Source organism: Phaethon aethereus (genome assembly GCF_964289735.1).
Source record: "Phaethon aethereus genome assembly, chromosome: 2".
Lineage (NCBI taxonomy): Eukaryota > Metazoa > Chordata > Aves > Phaethontiformes > Phaethontidae > Phaethon > Phaethon aethereus.
The window spans coordinates 152,974,106-152,997,049 of record NC_138582.1 but is presented as its reverse complement, the minus strand read 5'-3'; the positions used below and the strand labels follow the sequence as shown (position 1 = coordinate 152,997,049).

The following is a 22,944-nucleotide window of genomic DNA, read 5'->3' as shown; positions in this document are numbered from 1 at the left end:
GCTATAACAATAAAGATTAACGAAAATTGGTTAAAAAAACCGATTCTTTGGTTTCCCAGATTCACAGATCCTGTGTTTTACAGCATTCTGTGAAAATATGTTTCTTATGCCCTACCCAGACACATCACATGGATCACTGGACTGATCGACTTTGCTCCTGTGGACATCATTTATCTAACTATTTATTCCAATATTTTACAGGCGTTTTGACAGCACCCGACTCATGCCTCAAAACCATTCAGCTGGACATTTCCACCTCTAAACGAGAAGGATTACACAGACCCCCCACAGCCTTTATTGGGATCAGCCTGTTCTGTTCCCGAAAGGCGACAAAACCTGTTTTTTTGTTTTCCCCTCAACCTCTAGTAACAAATCAGCCTTTTGTCTCTCTCAGTAATTGCTACACATCTATTTTTAAGCAATTCCTCCGTAATTCAAATTCCCACTAAGAGCTCCCATTATTTCCTCATCACAGCCGTAATCGCAGCCAGGCTCTTCCTGTGCTCCGCCGCAGTTTATTTAAGGTGGCCCCGGGTGCGGAGCCAGGGTCTTCCCCACGCCTGGGTGAGCCCCACGCTGCCCCCCCTGCCACGAAGACCACATGGGGGCACGACTAACCCTCAGACAGCCAGGAGTCAACCCATCCCTACCGCCCCCAGTGAAAAACAACAACAACAAAAGGCTGTTAAAACAACTCCGGCTTTGTTTTTATTGCTTGAGCCTCAAGTCGAAAAAAAACCACCAACCCTCAATACTCCTGTGCACGGTTCTGACAAATTCTCCTATTTTTATGTCCTGCAGGGAAGGGGAGAGACACGGCAAATGGCCGCTCAGAGCTTCCGTTTACAGGATATTTATTGCGATTTTGGCTGATAAATGGGCTGGTCTCTGCCGCCCTCCTGCCCCCGGTCTACCGTGGAGCGACCCCCGGCCGGCACACCTGAAATAGAGGAAAGGTGCAAAGGTGCTGGAGAAGCAGCTCAGGGGCACACTCGGCAACTCCGCTGCACAGGAGCATTAATTTTAAATCGGAAAGGGTGTGCGAGGCTGCGCTGACAGTGACGCGGGGCTGCCGGAGTATTACATCATTTAAGAGAACGATTTCTGTCTCCTCTAGAAATGGCTTGGAAGTGACAAAATACAGTTGCTGCTTCAATCTGTAACGTTTCAAGATAAAATGAAATGACACCTTTAATCAATGGACGAGACTATACAGGGTAGAAAATGAGCACGGCTATTACCTGTTTTAATTGCATACTTCAGAGTCGTTCTGCAGTTCAATAAAATTTCTTCCAAAGTCTGTGGCTGGTCTGCCAGTTCCCAGTTATATTCCTGGAGCAGCTCATTCGGGTAATGGAAATCAATAACTTTTGTCGATCTATCAAAACTTTTCACCACATACTGAAGTAAAATGTCCACAACGTCTTGTAGGAAAGACATAGTTGTTATTTCTCCGTTGCATGCCGGCAGAAGATCTGGGAACGGAGAAAGGAAAAGTTAACTTCGTTTTACGACCACATACGCAGATTTTGGACTAAGGGTTCTCCTATTTACGTTTAGGAAATCTTTTAATTTGTGGTCAATGCAAATGTACTTTGTTTTCATTTAATAAGCAAATTGGTAAGACTGTATTTTAAGGAGTGTTCTGAGAGAGAATGGTTACGTTTTAATATCCTAGTTAAAATAGCAAATTTTGCCCACAGTGTACTGCAGACCAATTTTTAAGACAGTGAGAGCGAGCAGGGAAATAAGAAATGAGGGAAAACGAAATCCCAGGAAAAATAAAGACTAGGAAACAAATGCTACAAGAAGCGCTCCAAAAACTGCCATTCGCCTGGCAATGAAATACCTTTCTTGTGCCTCTCCAATACAAGTAACTTGTTGATAACGTAATGCCTGTTTCTGAGGCGATGCTGCACGGTCTCTCGGTGCACACACCGACATCTTTTGTTTAAGTGCGAAGGCTCAAGCAGAGCCGGGCTGCGGAGGAACCCCCCAGTCCGGGGCAGCGCGGGGGCGGTCAGCCAGGCAGCGGGGCCGGGGGGCAGAGCCTGCCCCGGGCTGCCGGGCAAACGGGGGCGTTTCTGCCCGGCGCATTTCTGCGGGGAGCCGGGATCTGTGTAGTAGGGGCGACGCTACCTCCAAGGTCAGAAAAGATGAAGTGCAAAAACACCTCCAATTAAAATAAACGGGTAAGAGAGCGCTCCTTCTCCCTCCTGCCCGCAAACCCTAATTACATCGCAGGGGCTTCATCGAGAGAAGGTCGCCGCTGTCAGCACCCCTCAGCAAGAGCAGGGTGCTGCAGGCTCCGGCACGCCGGGGTTTTATTCCTTTGTTTTTCATTTTCTTTTTCTTTTTTTTTTAGCGGGTTTGAGAAATGCCCGGCGCCGGCGGGTGCCGGGGTGGTGCAGGAGCGGGCCGGGGGAGCGGAGCCGCCGCGCACCGTCGGGCCCCCCCAACCTCCGCGCACCGCGGGCGGAGGCAATTTCCCGACCGAACCGCTGTCTGGTTTGTTTTGGGGTTTTTTTTGCCGTTTTTAGAGCTGCGGCGCGGCCCGGGAGCGCCGTTACCTGTTGAGTGCAGAAAGGCGTAATTCACCTCCCCTTTTTGGCAGCCGCAGGGTTTTTTGTCGCAGGTGCAGGCCGGCCGCGGCTCCACTGCCCCCGGGGCTGCCCTGGCGCCGGTTTCCACAGGCTTCTCGACATCTCCGTAGAGCAGAGCTTGACAGCGACACGGACACACGGCCTCAGCACCGCGGCATCAGCCCCCGTCCCCCCACCCGCCCGCCCCGGCGCACGGCCCGCGGCCCCCGCCGGCACTCCGCGTCTCCGCCGCGGGCTGCCGGGGCCTCCCTGCCCTTACCGCAGAGTTTGTTCCCGATCCCTCCCGTGAACTTCTGGGCAACCTGACACCAGGCTCTGGCTGCAAGAGAAAAGGGACCAGAGGGCCAGTGGGAACGGGCGCGGGCCGGGGGCGCCTCGTCCGACACCCGGCACTGCTCTGCAGGAACCCCCCGCCCAGCCGCGCCGGGCTAGAGCCGCCGTAGGTCCCCGCTGCGCCGTCCCGCCGGTCGAGCCGCCACAAAGGGGTCTTCGGCGACCGGGCAGCGCGGCCGCGGCGGCTGCGCCGGGCCAGTCCCGCCCGGGCTGCTCGGCGCCCCCCTACCTGTGCCGGGGCTCTCGGCGGCCGCAGAGCCCTCTTCAGCCCCGAAGGGCCAGAAGCCGGAGCCGGGACTTGCCATGGCGGAGGCGAACCGGCGGGGCGGGCGAGGAGCGGCGAGCTGCAGCCCAGGCGGCCTGAGCGAGTGTGCGTGAGTGTGAGCGTGCGGGTGTGTAAGTGCGTGCGTCTGCGCCAGGCGGCGGCAGGCGAAGGGGCGGGGGCGCCCCGGGCACGCGTGGGTGGGAGCGTTTCCCGTGGGCGCCCCCGGGGCGCGCGCCGCCGAGCTGCCGCGGCCGCTACCCGCAAGCGCCGCGCCTGGGACGGGGCGGGCGGCGCGGCGGGGGCCGGTGAGGTGCCCCGCCGAGCCTGGCGGCGGCTGCCGTCAAGGAACCTCACGGACCCGACGCCGACGGGGTGGGGGGGCGCGTGGGACAGCTCCGAGCCCTAGAGGCAGCCTGCGTGGGGGCTGCCTCGGGGGGTGAAGGCGACCGAGGTGCCTTCTGACGCCGCCTCACCGGCGGCCCCTGCGGCGGCGGGCCGGGGATCGGGGGGGCCGAGCCCCCGCGCCGCCGAGCGGAGGGGAAAGGGTGCCTTTTCGGGCCTTTGCGCGGGCGGCCGTGGCGGTTCCCCGAGGGGAGGGCTGGGATACCGGTCCCTGGGGCTACAGGACAGCGTCCTCAATCCCGTGAACTGCGAAGCACCGAGAACTCCACCCCCGCGGCTGCGAGCGGAGCACTCCCGGGCGGCGGCGCCGAGGCCGGGAGAGCCCCTGCCGTAGGCGGCGAGCAGCGGGTCAGTCCCGGGGCGTGGAAGGGACAGCCCTCCCGAGCCCCCGCCACACCCCCGGCCCGGCCCGCTACGACCCGCGGGGGCTTCGTCGGGCCGGGCCGGCGCGGAGAAGGCGCTGGCGGAGGGGCTGGGCGGGGACGGGGGACGGGGGGGGGCCGGGGGGGGGCCGGACGGGGGCCGGGGGTGGGCCGGGCGGGCGCGGCGGCGCCCCGGCTGCGTTCCAGCGGGGGCGGTGGGAGAGAGCACTGTGCGGCGGCCCCGATACCTGGGGGGCGGTGCCCAGCCCCTGCCTGTCCCGGCATCGCTCCCGGCGTCCCCGGGCTGCTGCGGGGGTCTCTCCGCAACCCCCCAGGGCTGAGGCGCCCCAGCGCAGCCGCCCTCCCCGCTCCAGCCCGGCGAGGGGCAGCAGGTTTCGGAGGCGAGACTGGAAGAGGAGGAAAACAGCCGCTCCCCTCCCCGACGTCGTTTCTGAGGGCAACCAAACCCGTCCCCGTTCCAGCTAGCCTCTTCCCCGCGGGAGCGCGGAGCTTGCCGTGGTTGCCTTTCCTCCGCCAGGAGACCTTTCAAGCCCTGACCCTAGGAGGGAGGCCGGCGAGACCATGCCAGGGCAGGATTTGGGGTCACCCAGGCCCCCCACGGCTCTTCGCAGCCAGGCCCTGGGGGCTCCCAGGCGGTGGTCGGCCCAGGGTGTCTCTCTCCGCTTTATATGTGCCCCCACACGGTTACTAGGACTGTGTCCCTCGCCCCAAAATCTTAGGGAATCGTCTTGATAGTTTTCAACACTGCCCTGGTGAGAAAGTAGAAAATGCAGCCCAGGCATCTCTGAAATTGCAGGCCTGTTCCAGTTTCCACATCACGTCAGCTTTAAGGAAACACAGACGGGAGCTCGGGCTTTCTGCAGCGAGGGCTCTTCCTGGCTGGCTCACTCGTGCCCCAGCCCACAGCGTTTCTTCAGTTCTGGGTGTAATTCAGACACAGGCAACCGTATCAAATGCTTTGTGCATTTTTATTTACGTTACCATTTTAATAATACAAGCAACTTTAAAACCGATTTCAAAATTTCAACCATTTATTGCGAATTTTACATTGCAGCAAATTTTAATGCAGTGCACAGCCTTATAACTAGTCACAGATCAGAATGCAATGGTTACCTGTCTCTGGGGAAAGGGCCAAGTGTGTGGGGGGAACAGACAAAAACCCAACCCCTGTGGCTTGCTGCTGCCGCCAATCGTAGTAATTAAGAGCGCTAAGCAAGGGAGCAGGATCGGGCCTTTGTACGGAGACCATGAAATTTGCCTTCTCTTGCTTTGCAGCTGGGAACATGCAATTATGAATCCTGAAAGGAAGCGCAGCAATTATCTGTTTTCTGTGAAATAAGGTCTTGTGAATAAAGAATCGGGGGAAATTTTGAACACAGTGTCTATTGCTTTTATTTCCACTTAATTTCTAGTGGAACTGATGAAGAATGATCATTACACTTAGGCAGCAATCAATCTGAGACCATATTTCTATTCCTTTCTTGGCACCCCAGAGATTAAGATTCCTGAAAAACTAATGCAAAAGAGAACGAAGCAAATGCAATTTGAAAGTTCATCACTTAGTCACAAAGCTGAGAGGCAGAGGAGAGGGCTGGATACACTTCCCACAAATGGACATCTCCAGCATAAAGATTATACACACAATATTAACCTTTAAAACTGGCTACTAGCTTTACAGTAAAGTCAATAATGAAATAAAACTGCCATAATATGCTATCCAATTAATCATTTAGATTTATTTCATTAGAGGGACACTTGCCATACACAGTTCACCCCAAAATTTAGGCATTGTAAACCTAAAATGAGCAGAAATGCCCCTATGGTGTTCTTGTAATTTTTTTTTCCTGTAAAACAATTTATTAGAAACAATAAGGTTTTCTGAAGGTGCATAAGGGAATTTGAAAGCTTAACTAGGGAACTATAACTAAAGGATCTATTTTAATTGGATGAGACTGATGAAATGCAAAAAAGAAAGAAATATATCTTGAGGACAGTAAACTAGATTTAAGCTGCTTAATGTCCAATAATTTTACAATGTAGCAGTAGTATCTGAAAGAAAGCTGATATTTATAATTTTTTTTTAAAGTATATGACATGCAACTGACAGTGTCCCTTTGCGACGGTGTTGGGCTGTAAACCACAGTAATTCATATTCACACGAACACACACGTTGTAAACTTGAAACATTGGAGATTTAAAAAAAAAAAAGGAAGCACATGGTATAAAATGATAAAAAAAGATTATGCTAATAGAAGCCAAATGGCAGCAGGAACAGCAGCAGCAGCTAGAACTGCTGGATAAGGCGCCGGCGCTGTGAGGTCTTCCGCAGCAGTCGTCTGTAGTCATAGGGATTATCTTCGGTTTTACTCTCTTCCAGGGGGCTTTCTGCAACCCTCGACCTAGGGATTAAGTGCAAAAGTGTTTGAGAAATTAATGGCAAAACATTTACATTGGCCGACGCTCTTCATCGACTGCTTAACCTCCATCCTCGGGGGAAAAAATAAAAGGAGAAGAAAAAAAAAAAGCAACTGACTTTGCTAGGCCTCTCCCTGTGCTGCATAAAGCAGGCACCTCGGAACAAACACATTATAAACGAGGAGCGGATGAACACAGAAGAACAACATGTTCTTCTACGAAGGGGACATAATAAAAGGACATAAAAGCGTTGAGAACATGGGGGTGCTTTGCCTGATGGTCACTGAACCAGATTTTCAGTTGGTGTAAATTTGTTTGCTCTGTTTTTAACCTGCCTGTGGAGCTCACTGCAAGTGTCCATCTCATTTTATTTTTTTTTCAGATGGCAGGCTGCATTTTGGAAGCCACCTCTGACAGGCTGGAATGGTGATCTGGCACCAGGTGTTACCGTGGAGCAAGATTAAAAATAAAACTCTGTATTACTCTATGTATTACTATGAAATAACTACAAAAATTTGTAGTGTTCTACGTTAAAGGTGTACCCTACCACTGGTCCTATACTAGCATCGAAGGTAAACTGCCATATAAAAAATATTCAGTGATTCACTTCTGTAGATCGAAATGACTTTATAGTCTTTAGATCCAGGTGACGCCATTCAAGAGATACTGAAGTGCTGAAATGTTTATTAATTGCATTCATCTGCCTTCAGAGGTACCAGTGTAAATTTAAAAGCTACACAGATTTTTTTCACTATGGCTAATTAGGGTGCAATCAGAGCAGCACACACTAAAAGGTAAGAAATTTCTTTTAGGGAGCTCAGTGGCAAGATTCTCATCCATTTAAACCAGACCTCAGCATGAAAGCTTTGCTGTAATTAATGTCCCTAGAAATGCAACTTTTTCCAAGGAATGTAAATGGTAATTCCCCGATACAGTTATTTTTAATCTCATGCCTTCACAACACCTTCCTAAAACTGATTTAGATCCTCCCTGAAAAAATGCCAAAAATAAAATACGCAAGGGGCACAAAACATTCTACAAACATTTTCTTTAATGCTATGGATACATTTTCAAATTGATCAATTATCCCAGACTTTCTGTTTTCCTTAAGCCTTTGACCTAGATATTTTCCAAGTTTTTCTTACATCTATGAAGGCACAAGAAGATACAAATATATAAAGATATATAAATATGTGTTTGCACGTGCAGTGTGTGTGTGGGTGCATTGACAAGAGTGCAAATATGAATTTCTGTAGCCCAGCAGAGGTCACCCCCTCTGAAGTCTATGTGGGAAGAGAGGTGGTAGAGCAAACCCTTTAGGCTTTTCCTCCTGGCTGTCCACCTTGGTGGGGTCCACCGCAGGGGCTATAAACATATATGCTGCTACAGGACAGCAGGAAAAGGAGGCAGTCAGGCTGGTGTCCTATCTGCAGAAAGCAGGCAGAAAGTTTGGCGTGCATCCACCTAATTTAAATTCCAAATGATGAGAAATAAAATTTTTAGGTTCTGCTTTAGTTTAATTTGATTTTAGATCAGAGATTTACAGCAGGATGTCTGTCCATCTCATCTTGCACTAAGGAAGCCAAAAACTAGCAGGTAGGCTGAACACCAATCATACTAGCATTTGTCCCTGCTGCATAAAAATGGGAAATTTTCAGCAATACATTTTACAAGGTAATTTGGCAAGATTCCATGAATAAAAAAATAGATTTATGTCTAATTTGAAAGTGTATCTTTCTTCTTATGACTCTCTTGAATATCTCAACAAAGACAGACAACATTTATTTTTTCCTGTTATTATTTTGTATGAATTACCGCTCAGTAGCTCTTAAAATTGAAGTCCTGCGCTCAGCTGGATGTCTCTTCTTTCTAGTGGTAGAACTGCTGTCCTTTGAGGTGGAATCAGTAGATGAAATTTCTTGGTAGTAGATATCTAAATCTAGCACTTTGCTCAGACTGTCAATAAATAAATACACTAAGTTAACAGTTTCACTTTTCAATATTATATTCAGCATTCAGACATAAGGCAATCAAATATCATTATTAGTTGTGATTTTGTGTTGATATATACATATCCAAGGAAATATGCATATAAGCACAAGAAATCTGTCTTGGAAATGTGACTGCTGTGTGATGCAGATACTGAGAATTTTGAAATACTAAATACTTTTAGATGTTCATAAAGCAGACATATATGACTGAAATTGTTTGTGTTTGCCACTCAATGGAGAGGCATTTTTATGGTATAATTCATGTGACCTATTTTAGATACCTCTTTGAGGAAGAGATGAATCATTTTCCTAAAGATTACTGTTTTTTTTCTCTGAGTACAAGAAGAGAGTCTGAAGCAACTAGTTCAGGTATCAGTGTCAATAATGCAGATCTCTCTTATTTTGTTAGATGAATGCTATCCAGGGTATCATATGTACACAGAAAAACAATCCCACCATCCAGTTTAGAATGCCAAGGAAAAAAATAATATCCTAAAATCAGCCTGAAAAAAGAAGTTCAGAATTCAGTTCTCTCATTGGTAGAAACCAGAAATAACTCACTGATTTCAGTTGGTATGTTCTACAAATACAGAGTCAGCACATGAAAGAAGATGCAGTCACGGAACTGGTTAACTAGATTTAAGGTGAGTGAAACCTAACACAGGCCAAATGAGAGAAAACAGTACATTTGTTTTCTTTTTTTTTGGCTAAACAGGAGACAACAATAGGTGTGAATTTTTTTCAGGATCCAAATGACATCAGAAGAAGAGCTGTAACAGACCAGACAAGGGCGACATGGACATTAAGTGAATCCTTTAAGTAGTGGCACAATCAAGTGCAATTTAAACTGGGATTGAATGAAGCTAGATGCTGTGAGCATATATTATGTGCATATAATGTCATGTAACTTCCTTTAAGATACATATTTTAGATACGGAGTTTGTATTCTGCAACCTCAGCCAAGGATAGTGCTAAGAGCCTATTCATCTTGCATCTATGACCAGGCTACCATAGCATGCGTGCTATAATACCATAGCAATGTCACTGAGGAGCAGCAAAAAAGCTTAAGTATAGAAACACAAATAAAATAAAGCTATGATGTATATCAGGAGCTGTGAATCAGATCTACAGCACACGTCAGGATCTAAGATCCAGACGGGCAGAATATATCTATTGCTTGCTTTATTTCTCTAGAGATCCATCAAAATAGGTTAGTTACACTGTGAAGATGACTTCTGGTTGAAATTTCAAGGGCTACTCTTTACCTGTTATCAATAATTATTGTTTTAATTTTTTATAATTTATTTCCCAACAGCCTCATATTTTTAGGAGACAATTTTAACAGTCTCTGTATTTTTGCTAACAAAAAGAACTGACTGGAGTTTTAAGGACCTTCAATTATTTTCTGTGTCAGAACTCTTTGATGTGGACCTTATCTTAACTTATTATTATGCTTGTGTTGCCATGGTAAAGGGTCATGCTGTAGTACAACTGAACAACTGAATTCTATAATGGATTTTTGTCATTGAAAATTGCACATTTTAAACTTTGTATACAACGCCCTTCCTGTGAATCACTGACTTACCATGCTTTTTTTAATGCTTTATTTTCCTGGTTGAAGTACAGCTAAGAACTATTTCTAGAGTACTAAGATGACAATAGTGAGATAATGAAAAAAATTACCTTTCTTTTCTTGATTTCCGTTTTTCATCTTGTATTGATTTCTAAGAAAATACAAAGTAATTAAAAATACTAAAAGGAAAGCTTATGCAAAGATACAATTCATCAATATGTTAGGTAGGAGAGTGTTGTACATTTTTTGTTAAAAGACAACACAGAGAATCTAATTTGCTGAGAAAGCATCCCAGAAAGAACTCTTTTGAGAATCTTTGAGACTGAGGATGGGATTAACACTGCTACTCCCAAATTTCAGTTGCCATACGGTGGAAAAAAGCTAAAGTAATCGCGATCAGAACAAAAAAGGAGATCTAAAACTTTCAAATATCTGTAGTTGTTTTAATGAAGTTGACAACACGATCTCACTGAGGCAAATTTACTGTGATGCCATGAGAATTTCCATGAATACAGGCATCGCTGTGGGAGCAGGCATAATCCTCTTCTCATTGATGTCAATGCAGTTGTCACAGGTTTTAGTAGAATAAAATGGACATTTAAAAAGCAGTATACTAGGTGGCAAAAGCACTGTTAAGATACAAAACATCCAGAAATGCAGAGGAGAGAGATTTTATAGAGGATGTTAATAATTTCTTATCTCTGATAGATTTCTGTCCCTACAGCCAAAACAATGCTATGCTGCAGCATCTAAAACATCACACTTCAAAAGCAGTATTTTTAAGTGCAGATGGTCTTAATTTTGGTTTTATTTGTGTTTCCTGCAAACGAGTGAAAACTTACTAGAATTAGTGAATTGTACCACTGCAAAGTCATTGAGAACCAGAAATCCCGATGGACAGACACTTCTTATGCAGATAAATGCACAAGACATACAATTTGAAAATGAGAGGCTGATCTAAAGAAATATACCCCAAAATAAACTTCTAATGCCTTGTATGAACAACGGGCTATTGTCAGACTTCATTTATACCTGTGCACCACTTTAGCTCATTTGATATGCAAGTGAGAATGGACAGTGTCTAATCAGTATCTGTAACATCATGTGAGAGAAATACTGTTTTTGCAGAAGACAGAGGAAATTTTTCAAAAAATGCACTCGTTGTGTGCTTTCAGGTGATCTGGGCTTGATAATAATCTGTGAATACCTGCAGAGATCACAGAGATTTTTAATACGGTAGAAAATTCATGATAGCTGGAAAAGCTGACTACCCTCAAGTTAGAGCTCAATGACTTGCCCAAGGTCTAAGAATTTAAGAACTAGCAGGACCCCTTTCTAAGCTTCAGAGTAGTAGATATTTACACTGAACCTTTCCCTTACCAGTCTTAGGAAGACAGGCTTCTCTTTTTCACGCCTTGAAAAATACAGCTAATTGAAGGTAATATTGATTAATACCTTGAAGAACTTCTGCTTAAAATTCATTTAAAAATTCCCCAGCATTACTGCAGTTTTTGTTCACACTGATGCGATGTCTGTTTTCTGATATGGAGCTGGCCATATAACAAATCAGCTTTCAGAAAATACTATGTTCCTGACTGTATAGTCTTGGCTTTCTAAATATGCATTTACTTCAGAATTACGCTTCACCTCAGAAATTTCCTAATACAGAATTCAGCGTCATGCCTTTCATTTCAGCCCTTTATCTCACCAATCTTGCTTTCACAAAACAATTCTTATTCTTACATGCCAATTTGTTTTTAAGAATATGATTTCTTTTCAGAATATCGGTGTTCCAAAGCTGTGTTATTTCAAAGCCCCCCTAATAAAACATAGCCATATTTGTCTTTTTTGGTATGTCAGACACAACTCTCCCTAAAGGCCCTGGTGACACCTTCTGTTGAAAGGAGAAGCAATTGCTACGGTTGTTTATTAGCTGGGCTCTCACCGGCTGTTAAAATAGGTCACTAAGATACAGCCACCTCGAGCAAATGAGTTTAATTGCTTTTTTGTTGGAACTGCTTTCTGAGCTGCTTTTACTTTTTCTCTCTTTCTGCTTACTTTCTTGCTCCCCCCCCCCCTATATTTAAGGGCACTGAAGTCAAGAGTGGAAAGCAGCCCTTGGTATCTGAACTGGGACCAAAGGCTATATATAGAGACACTCAAATCCATTAGTCTCCTGAGCTGTTGGTATTTGCCAATTCCTTCATAATCACAATCTGACACATTTGTACAGGAAGTTACAGTGTGCATACTAATACAGTCTATTTTAATATTTGCTCCCTCTGCAAGATCAAGCATTAATTTAGACACTCAAAATAGTTCTCCAAATGAACCTGCTTCTCTCTTGTGACTAACAACAAAACTACGGAGACTGGGCACTTAATTTGGGTATTGAAAGTGCAAATACTGCTTATGCATATAATGAACGTACAGGTACAAAACAAAAAATTGGCCTGACTTAGGGCCCCAATCAGGGTAACTCTGAGCCTTAATAATTTCAAATCTAGTTTGAGATGTGAAGTTTGTGGCTGGCCTCCTTTCAGCAGGGCACAGCTTTTATGTTGTATTAGAAAGGAATACAGGGAATAGGGCAATTAGAAAGAAAGTTTAGGTGGGAATTATCTGGCAATATTAGCCCACAAAAGCTTGCTAAACTCACATGTATTAGAGTGTAGTAGGTGGAGTCTTCTGGATTATTTAATGTCTTAGGCTTCCGTGGCCTCCTTGGGGGCCTCTGCATTGGGTGACAGTCTTCTACTTTGGCTGCAACTGTAAAAAAGCAGAATATAGCAGTGCTTATTTCTTCACAGAAAGAGAGGCTTTTATGAAAACAGGAGAGAATTTCACCAAGAAGAGCACAAAAATCAACATAGCCACTTTTACTGCTTGCAGTAACTCAAGACAGCAACTGTTTGGGGCATTTCCATGGCCAGACTGGAAAGCGGAATGGGTTTATCCATTTGAGTCCTGACTACCACCACATGGACATACACCATGTGACGAATGTCAGGCTGGAACAGCCCAGCAGTCTGCCTGGCACAGGCTTCTCCTTCTGAAAAGGGATGATGCTCCACATTCAGAAAAGCACTCTGAAGGGTAATGGCTACTGGAAGGCTACCATCTCATAACAGGGACCTGGGTGGTGGGGATGATATTTTTTCAGACTCAAGTCAATCATTAAGGTGCTGAATAAGGGAACTAGCATTAGACCTCTGATTCAGAGGTTAGTCCTCTACATTATCATGGTGTAGGTTTTCCCCAAGGTCTCCTGCTACAGCTGTTCTGTTTCAAGCCACATCATGTACCACTGGGTACATGTTTTCGTTCTAATGGAAACCAAATAAAGATTTTAACACAAAATGGAACTGCTGTCCCCTGTGAGTCTCTGAACTCAGAGTTAGACACTGACTTGTGGGTTACATTGGCTGGCACACGGGGAACTAGACAAATGTCTTGGATATTTGCTTGTTAAAAATCTATGCAATTCTGACAGTGCAAAGATATAGGACTGCTAAGGGTTCATAGGCTCACAGATTCCGAGACCACAGAATTGACTCTGGGGGGCTGAAGAACCACAAATGTACCGTGTGGTAAGCATGATCATGTTACATTCACCTTCAGCTACAGGAAAAGTTAATAGGGGGCTATGGCCATTCCTTCATGATGAAGAGGGTGGGGTTGCAGGGCAGCAGAACACCTGTGATAGAGATGGGTCATTGGGACACATACAGGGTGATGAATGAAGTCACAGCATAAGGTCTAGGCATGGTGAATTGTGTGTCCAGGTATACTGCATTATCCAGTGAGGTTTTTGATTGTCCTTGTCCCATCACAGGAGTATTCAGAGGACAGTCCATGAGAAAAAACATCTTACTCATAAATGAATATAGTGTGAGGGTGGAATGAGGATCTAGCTCTCAATGAGTTACTGAAGTGTGTTCTGCTGATCTAATCCTCTTTCACATGAAGTGACTTTAACTCCATAACCTCAATATGCTAACTACATGAGATTGTCTTAGAAAGAAGAATGTATTTTTTTCTCTAGTGACCATCAGAAACCCTTTTACATGATAAAAATAAAAAGTGTCCCATGTATATCAGACATTGTTTTAATTAAGGAGGTGGCACAATCATTTAAAATGAGAAATGATCAGTAATACATCAGTGCTGACTCCTGCAAAATTAGCTGCGTAAGTTTTTTGTTATGTGTGATAAATAAAGGCTTGTAAAGGTCATGGATATTCAGAGGAGGCAGAATGAATAATGTTAATTTGAATTGCAGTTGGATAATGATTACATTTATTGTTTCAGTTTCTTAGCTGAAATGCAGACTGCTTCTCATGTAATGAATGAAAAAGTATCTTTTAACATTTTGCACTTAAGAGAATAATGGTGTTTTTCTAAGCCAGGGTACTGATAATTCATGCTAAACAATGAAATTTAGAGGCAATAAATTCATTTCAGTAACCTGTATTAAATATAAATTAAATTCTTTGATTTGAATAGGTATAGCAGGCCTGACTGGGCTCTTACGTGGGCTGTTGTTACCCTGCTGCATTTCAAATGGGCCACCTGGAGTTATCTGAGTTTCTATTTGTGACAGAGTAGAGGCATATCTTCCCTGTTTTATTTTTAAACACAACAGGAGCCTAAATTGGAAAAAATACCTTTAAAAAGCCCCTTGAAATTCAGTGTAGTTGAGTAGAAACACCTAACCCCTTGTCTGTAGGGCCTTTTCAAAAATTATGTCAAAGATCATGACTGCATGAAAATCTGGAAAAGAAAATTAAGCCAAATTGAGGGCTTTAGGAAAATCCCAAGGAAAAGCGTCTCATAATCCCTAAAGATTTTTTTATTGTCCCCTAAGAATTCATCACTATGTATGCTGTTACATTTAGTTCATCACTGTAAAACACATAAAGCATTATCATATTCTGCATTACAATTACTCCAACTGAAATTACTTGTATACCTCTTGTGTATGTGCTCTGCAAAGACGACTCCTCTTACATTCAGAAAACATCATTTTGACAATGATGAGGGTTTCAGTAAAAAAGAGCTTTTCATTGTATCTCATGCGTTGTACATATGTATGAACTGTGCAAAAGAACTGAGGGGACAGAAATACCATGTTGGGGCAGGCAGCCTTCTAAGCTTGGACCTCCATCGTTCCTTTTTAAAATTACACAGAGAGATGAAAATGCCACTCTGAGTTTTGTCTCCAAATTACACAGTAAATAAAAACCAGTTTGATGGGTTTAGCTTGCTTTGTTTCACCAGAAAGTGAACCTGTGATTTCCTTCTGCACTTAGATTGTGTGTTCATTGCTACTGAAATCCAGATGATGTGGTAGTTGCTTGTATTGGATAACTCACTGCACAAAGTAAAATTTGCTTTTTTATTAGTTGCTGATAATTCCAGAAATCATTTACTTAGTAGAGTTAAAGGTGGAAGGCAAATTAAATACCCAAGCCTGATAAATGGTGAGTTTGATGTGCTTGTTTTCCAGATGGCCTATACCTTTCTGTGGTAGGCAATGAAGCATAAAGGAGGAGTAAAATCTTTCACTTATTAATAGGCCAATTATGTTGCTTCTAGAGCCCATTACAAAGAAAAGGTTTTTATTGAAGCCCAATGTCTGCATAGTGAAATATCTTATAGTCTACTTTTCCTTAAGACTTCAGGTATCTCTTACAAGACCTGGCCATGTCCTTTATATGTAAAAGGAAAACTGATGCTTTCTATCTAACAAACATTTAAATATATACGTTACAACATTGATACAAAAACCATTCACGACAGTACCTGTCAAAGCATTTTGGAAATGTCAAGTTGGCACCATCATCCCTTTCCTGCTAGCTGGGTAAATGAGATGCACAAAGCAAGACACACCGAGACTTGCTTAAGGTTACGTCCCAGTTAGTCATTAGCACAGCTAAGGAGCTCGACTGAAGGACTGCGCTGAGGCTCCTGGTGGTTGTATCTGCCTGAACAGGTGCTGTCAGGGCTGCGACACATTCCCGTGCCTTAAAAGCAATGCGTAGGAGAAACTGGAAACAAAACCATTTGATGCTACACAGACATTCCTTTTTAAAGGTTTTACCAACCTTTTTTTACAACCAAAGGTAGGCGAGTTGAACAAGTTGAAAGGGAGAAGGATTTTCCTTCAACTGCTTAAGTGCACGCAGTCAGAACTCAATTAGTCAAAAGAAAGAGGTTTTGCTCTCGTGACATGGATGCTTTGCTTTTGAACCTCAACAGTGAATGTCAGCCATGCTGTAGCCCATGCCCAGGAAGTTCCATCTCTCTGCTGCCCAAACCCGAAGCAGACTGTCAAAACATATATTTGATCAAGTGATGATGGAAAGTTTAATAAAAGTTAAGGTCATTCTCCATGAGAATGAATGAATTGCAGAGTTAAGGGTCAGCAGAGGCATGTGAACAGTGTAGCTGCCAGGTAGCATTAACGCAGGTCTAGCAAATCTACGGAAAATTACTTATCCCCATCAGAATCTCAGCTAGCTCATTTATCACTACCTCAAAGGTTCCTACCTAAGTTGTACACACACTCTTTGACTCTACAGTGTTCAGTTACAAGGTATTACTACTTTCATACTCAGTCCTCACTGGAAGCTCCAAATACACTGAAAAAATATGAAAAGGGACAATGAAATTTAGGACCAGCTCCTTTAATGTACGTGTGTGTCTCCTCAACAGCACCACAAACTATGGAAACTGCAGAGAACTGCACGTGCTTGCAACATTCAAGTATGAGCAAGAAATGCTTGCATAAAGATGAGTCAGTATCAACAGCCCTTTAGGTTAAACTGTGCCTGCGTGTTCTGACAAACAATGATAAGCTTGGAAGACACTGATCTCAGGGAATCGGCATCCATGGATGCTAATGTAAATTAATGTATGACTTACAACAGATCTTATACTAAAGACTGGAGAAATAGTGTGATTACAGCCGTGATAAGCATCTAAGTGATGAAAGGTCTGTATTTATTAGGCCACCTGGAGAAACAGATAAACCCTTCTTCAGGTCATTTAAGTGAAATGTTACATGTTTGATTCTGCGCTGTTCCACATCTTACAAGGACAGGAAGTACAGAAACAGGCTCAGAATAAAGCAGGAAGAAAAACAAGAGTAAGAGCAGTAATTGTATGGGTTTTGTAGAGAGGCTTGAAAGTAATCAGAAAAATGCAAATACAGCAACCAGAATTCCAGGACTTGATAATGAGAAGTGAACAGCTATTACTGCTTACAACATTTACATGCATACTTTTTTACTGTCCTAGTTGTACATAGTATGAGGATGTAATTACTCAAGTTTGGGATTTGCAGATAGAAAAGGACTGCTCTTCACCATTCTGTTAGTAATTTTTAGGTATTGTTCATTCATGGGATGTTTACCACAGCCACAGGAAGTTACCAAACTTCCAGATTTGGAAGTTACGACTGATGGGTGCCAATTCTTAGCAATATGGAAAAACCAGAGGGATTGTTCAGGCACAGATCTAAAACTAGGAACTGCGAGAGATTGAGAACTTTCCGATTGCATCCGGCAGGAACTGAGAGTGTTTGATCTCTTGCGCCTAAGTCCCGCCAGCTCCACTGAGGGAAGCAGTTTCAGTCTCTGGCTGACACTAATACTTTAATTTCAGAGAGTCTGACCTGGGATTATTGCTATTTAAGAGAGGATGTTTAAGGAAAATGGCTGTACTCCACTTCTAGAGATCTCCCAGATCTTATGCTCTGCCATGGATCTGACCAGCTCCCAACACAGATCATGCGTGTCCTGGCTGCACGGTGTCCAAAGGGCCACTCCAGTAGCTGAGAACAACCAGACAGCAGAAGCGCTTGACTACCCTGCTTTTCTCCAGTCCCACGCCTCGGTGCTCCCTGGCTGGTCACTCACTTGCAAAGAAGAAAGACCGGCCAGTGAATACTGCTCTGCTCACCCTGTGCTACACAGGCTCCCTTTTCCTTGCAAAGGCTGCCCCTGGAAGCCCCATAAATAGTGCTGCGGCAGCCTACAGCAGGAGGAATCCTGGATGAAAACCCTGCCTGTCTTACTACTTCGTGTAGCTGAAAAGGTCCTCAGCTGCACTGGAGCTCCTTGTACCATGTGAATTTCATTCTAAATATAGAAAATTCTCTTCCTGAGATTTTTGTACTTGAACTATCATTTAACACTTAGCAGGATGGGCATTATTATTCATCTGGAGAAAAAAGAAAAAAATTTGCTCCCATAATGATCAAGTTCCCCTCACTTCAGGCTTTGACCTCAAAAAACTTGACAGCAGCCATTTATGCATCTATTCTGACACCACAGTAACCCAGACTAGCAGTCTGAAGGTGCAGTCCTGGGATGCAGCCATTACATTTAGCTGAAAGCATTTAGCAAGCAAATATAACCTACTCATAAATTCAAGCCATGGGGAATATTGTTTATTCCAGGAACTTGTGCAGTTTGCTTTATGCATTTTTAGAAATACAAATAAATTCACTTAAGAACAACTTAACCTTGTGGATTTAAGATTCATTTAACCTTTTTACCTACATGTTCTTTAAGCTGCAGGCTTTGCATTTTTATTAAACAGTTTTGAAAATCTTAACATTTGTCACAGTATACCATCCAGCTGTCTCAGAATTAGAGATTGCTACCTACAGAAAGTAGAAGCAATGTAATAAAATATTTTATCAGAGGAGCTGGTAAGTTCTCAAACTGAACAATGGCCACATACCCACAGATGAAGGCAGACAAGTATTCCTATCTGGCATACAGCTATAAAATACAATTCATGTGTTATAGCTGTAAAATGACATATAAAACTAGTGAAGCTGAAGAAGAAGTGTAAATAAATGTAAATGACCAAAGTAATTACAAATAGGAAATACTACATGATTTAAAGAACAGGTAAAGCTCAACAATCCTTGCCTTCATAAAGGTAGGACAGCAAAGGTAGCCCTAGAGGGAAACCTGTAGTAAAAGCATATCCTTCTGTAAATGTGTGTGTTTAAATTGTACTGTAACATCTAATGCAGGCAAGACGACAGGAAGGCTCCTCTCTGTTTAATAGACAGTGGATCACTCGCCATGTCTACCTACTTTACTTTAGCATGATAGTCTGCAGCACATTACCTCAAGTCTTTGTTTATGTAATTATCGTACTATATTGCATACAGAAAGAAAGTACGATATCCAGAATGCTGGTAACTCCCGTGTTGTAGACAGTACAACCTAAACAGACTGAACACAGGCATATTTTTACTTAAATATTCTCTATATCTAGTTAGATCATGTTTACTATAATAAACGTCTTCTTAAGCCAGTGCAGCTTTGTGACTGAGTAATGCTTAGGCTCCAACTGGCTCACAGGTAAGCTGGGGAATTACTGCAGTGTATTCTTTTACTTCAGTAACCTGTGCATTGATCATAGCTGGAAAGGAAACAGTTTTCCTGTTGTGTGAACTACATTCAAATGTAGAAAAAGAAAGTTCACATTCCACACCAAGAAAGGTCTTTCAGTGGACTAGTTAGCAGTTATAAACACGACCGCGGGGATGTGAGAAATCAGGGCTCAGGTCACTGCTGCCATCACTCCATACCCTAGATGAGTGGCTGAGCCTGGTGTCCACTGTCAAACCCACCGTGTTGCAGAGAGTGAAACTTCACATCATGGCTTGGAACACTGGCAGAACCCATCTGGCCTTCCTTTGTGCTTCTTTAAAGTCCAATGTCTGGCAAAAGTCACCTTTGTTACATTTATCATGAGTAGCCACACAAGTTGTATGAAGTACTTGGGTCAACAACAGAACACAGCAAACACAAACTATGGCTGCCCAGCTCAGACCAGCTGGGCAAGAAGGGCCAAGAAGCCAGACTCAGCTCAAAGTACAATACTGCCTCTTGCATCAAGGGAAGGTTGGCTACAGAAGGACTGGGGACAAGAGTTCTGTCAAGAACTGGAAGAGGACGGGTTTTGGGGCGGTTTGACTTACTGGAGCAGAGCATTCAGTAAGTGACTAGCTGGACAGCAGTAAATAGGCTGAAAGGGCTAGTTTGGTTTGAGATTGAAGGGGCCAACTCATGCTTTAGAGTGTTTAAAGGCTGGTAAGACAACTTTAGCTGCCCTGTGCTTTAGTGGCACATTTCTTCATCGTGAGTTCAGTCGTTGCTTCTTAGTCAAATAGCATGCACTATTTAATTTTAAATGCATTTGGCTTTGAAAAGAGTAACTCCTGAGGTCTGCACTCACCTTGTCTACATGCCAACTTGCAGCAATTTAATGAAAAACAAAAGCATGTGTCTACCATATTTATCTTGAAAAAAAAATTCTGCACGAGCCATCTAAGCATGCCTAGACTACGAAGTATGTTTTAATCTATATGAATATGAGCATTCAGGACTCTCTTTTTGATGCTTCTTACTGCTTTAAAGTTATGATTGCTATTGCTGACTTTTTTTGAAAGGAATTAGTCAAAATAGCAAACATTCAATTTTTGCACCCATAAGATAAAGAGAAAAAAGGAGGGGCTTGTAATTTATCAGAATTTTCTTACAGATTTTGCTTGATGCACAGAAGAGCTAAGTGCTGTCATGTCACATACAGACATTTGCCAGGAGAAAACATAAAGAAAATAAATCCTCCTTTTGTTAAGGCCACACAGCATTAGCTTGTAAAAAAAACTTATTTCCTTTTATTTATTAAAATGAGACCAAGGACCTGTTCTCTTGTGCAACTCAACAACTGTTTCAGTGTTTTCTTAAAAAGCATTTTGACTTGGTTCAAAGAAATGTATGACATTTTTCATGTCAGTGTTCAAAAGGATGCAACACAGCACTTTCACACACTTTACCACTGGAAAATCACTGTGTTATGACACCACTGAGGTGAAAATAGCAACTGATTTGAGGAAAGTAGAACTTCGATAATCGAGGTGAATGTTGTTCAGGGTAATTATTTCCACTTGGCTATGTTGAACTTCGCATCGGGACATTTTCAGAGATAAAGGGAAGTGGCTGACTGGTCACCACTTTAAGCAGGGTTGCATGCACAGGTGACAAACCCTGGCATCCTTCCGCCTCCTGTAGAGCTACTTAAATTTATCGCCATGTGAAGGGTAGACTTTGCTCCATTTTGCACATAGCATGAACATGCTGGTACATTTTCACCTGGTTCAGTTGTGCAAGCAATGATATCTTTAACTGGTAAAACAAGGATTTGTGTATTCCCTTTCCTTCTATCTACCTCTCTTCTCTAGCTTCTGTAGGAAAATATGTAAGAACCAAGACTTATTTTCCAAAGCATGCATTGTTAATTCCTCAGGTTTATCTTGTCAAAAATCAGCAATATTTAATAGAGAACTCAGTACAAATCCATTAATGACAGTCACAAACATTGCTCTGTCTTTAATGAAAGATCATGGCACTTATTTTTCCATTTCACATTTGTTTTCTCTTGCAGACTTTGGTCTTGGAAACAGGCTGAACTACACTGATTATCTACCAGCAGCCAGTTTACACTTAGACATTTAGCTTTTGTACACACCAAGCCCTCATTTTAGCAGCTTGCCCATGTGAGAGGACTGCAAGGTGGGAGTGAAGTACTTTTAGGATCCCTTCAATGTAGCCGTGGGAACAGAAAGAACTTTCAGCATGCATGACAACTGAATCCACGATGTTATACTGAAAATAGTACAATTAGCTCTGGGCAGCGAGCGACAGTCCTGGATCTGATCCCAGCTGTGCAGAGGCGAGCAGAAATCTTCCCCAGTGCAGTGCAGTGGCATGGGCTGACACAAGCCCCCCAGCAGAAATGGGCACCCACCCAGTCATCTGTCGTGTTTGGCCTCATCTTCCTCCACATCTGTGGCCCAAGACACAGACTGGGGAAATCCCGTTACGTCTATTCCAACCGAAGAGGCTTGAGCAGCTCAGTCAGCTTTTTGCGGACCTCTCCTTAATGACCTGCATGCTCTGAATCCCATGTCTTCCACCTTTATTCTGCCAGTACTCCTCCCCACTGCCACCTAACCTGGTCCAAGCGTGGTTGCATTTTGAGAACCTCCACTACTCATGTTAGCTGGAATATAAATAACTTTCTAGTGTATTTTCAGAGGTAATGTCCTCTTATGTGTGCAAGTTAAATGGATGCCAATTATTAATAAAATTTTACTTGTAATTTTAAGGGCATACCCACCAACATGGGTTGGAGTTACAAGTTTTTATAGCCTCAGTTGCATTTGTGCATAGCTAAAACTTTACTCAGCATGTGACAAACTTTGGTAAATTGTTTGACATACTACCTAAAAAAAAATTTTGTTTTTAAAACATAGTCCCATATCTTACCAATAGCACACACAGTTGAGCAACATATGAATAAAAGAAGAGCCAATGTGGAATTTTTACCAAATAAAAGTATTCCTACAGATGCTAAGTCTAGGTCTCATAATAGTTCATTCACCAATCTTAAGCAGCACTGAAACAAAATACCAAGAAAAATGGTAAATACATAAATCCCAGCCAGGCTTGGATATTTCTCTGGAAACTATGTTCCAGACCTGTACTGATATGGGGCTTAGTATAAAAAGGTACAGCCTGAGTTACAAGAGAAGCCAGAGCTAACTCATGTACTAGTTCCCTGGCCTTTAAAACATGACTAGGAGTCGTTTCTTGACAGTCCTGTTTACAAAGGAAAATTCTGCTAACAGTAATGTTCAACATTACCTGACTGACAAACATGAGAAGAAAGTCGGCCATTAGCTTGCTTATCTTTGGACAGCATCACAGGTCTCAGCTGATGTGACAATATCATTTCATTCAATTTTTGCTGCAATGCTAAGTAGTCTTCAGATAATTTTGATATCTGAAAAATATAACACAGGATTTTACATTATTATATAAATAAACATGCATGTTCCAAGGTAATCAAAGGTAAAATAGTGGACTAGAGAATGAGTTTAAAAGGT

General features: G+C 43.4%; 2 protein-coding genes across 2 annotated transcripts in view; both read right to left on the bottom strand.

Annotated features, from left to right (window-relative positions):
• Positions 1-3,241, bottom strand: part of GAD2 (glutamate decarboxylase 2) — a gene marked incomplete at both ends in the record, with an annotated part of 38,304 nt that extends 35,063 nt beyond the window's left edge. Inside the window, 4 exons of the mRNA XM_082015034.1 lie at positions 1,242-1,475; positions 2,571-2,720; positions 2,863-2,922; positions 3,166-3,241. Coding sequence (XP_081871160.1) covers positions 1,242-1,475; positions 2,571-2,720; positions 2,863-2,922; positions 3,166-3,241 — 520 coding nt within the window. The remainder of the gene's footprint in view (positions 1-1,241; positions 1,476-2,570; positions 2,721-2,862; positions 2,923-3,165) is intronic.
• A 3,029-nt stretch (positions 3,242-6,270) lies between these two features.
• LOC309402659 (myosin-IIIa-like) overlaps positions 6,271-22,944 on the bottom strand; it is a gene marked incomplete at both ends in the record, with an annotated part of 69,054 nt that continues 52,380 nt past the window's right edge. The window contains 5 exons of the mRNA XM_081996520.1: positions 6,271-6,385; positions 8,217-8,357; positions 10,076-10,116; positions 12,625-12,734; positions 22,703-22,841. Of these exons, the coding sequence (XP_081852646.1) occupies positions 6,271-6,385; positions 8,217-8,357; positions 10,076-10,116; positions 12,625-12,734; positions 22,703-22,841 (546 nt within the window). The remainder of the gene's footprint in view (positions 6,386-8,216; positions 8,358-10,075; positions 10,117-12,624; positions 12,735-22,702; positions 22,842-22,944) is intronic.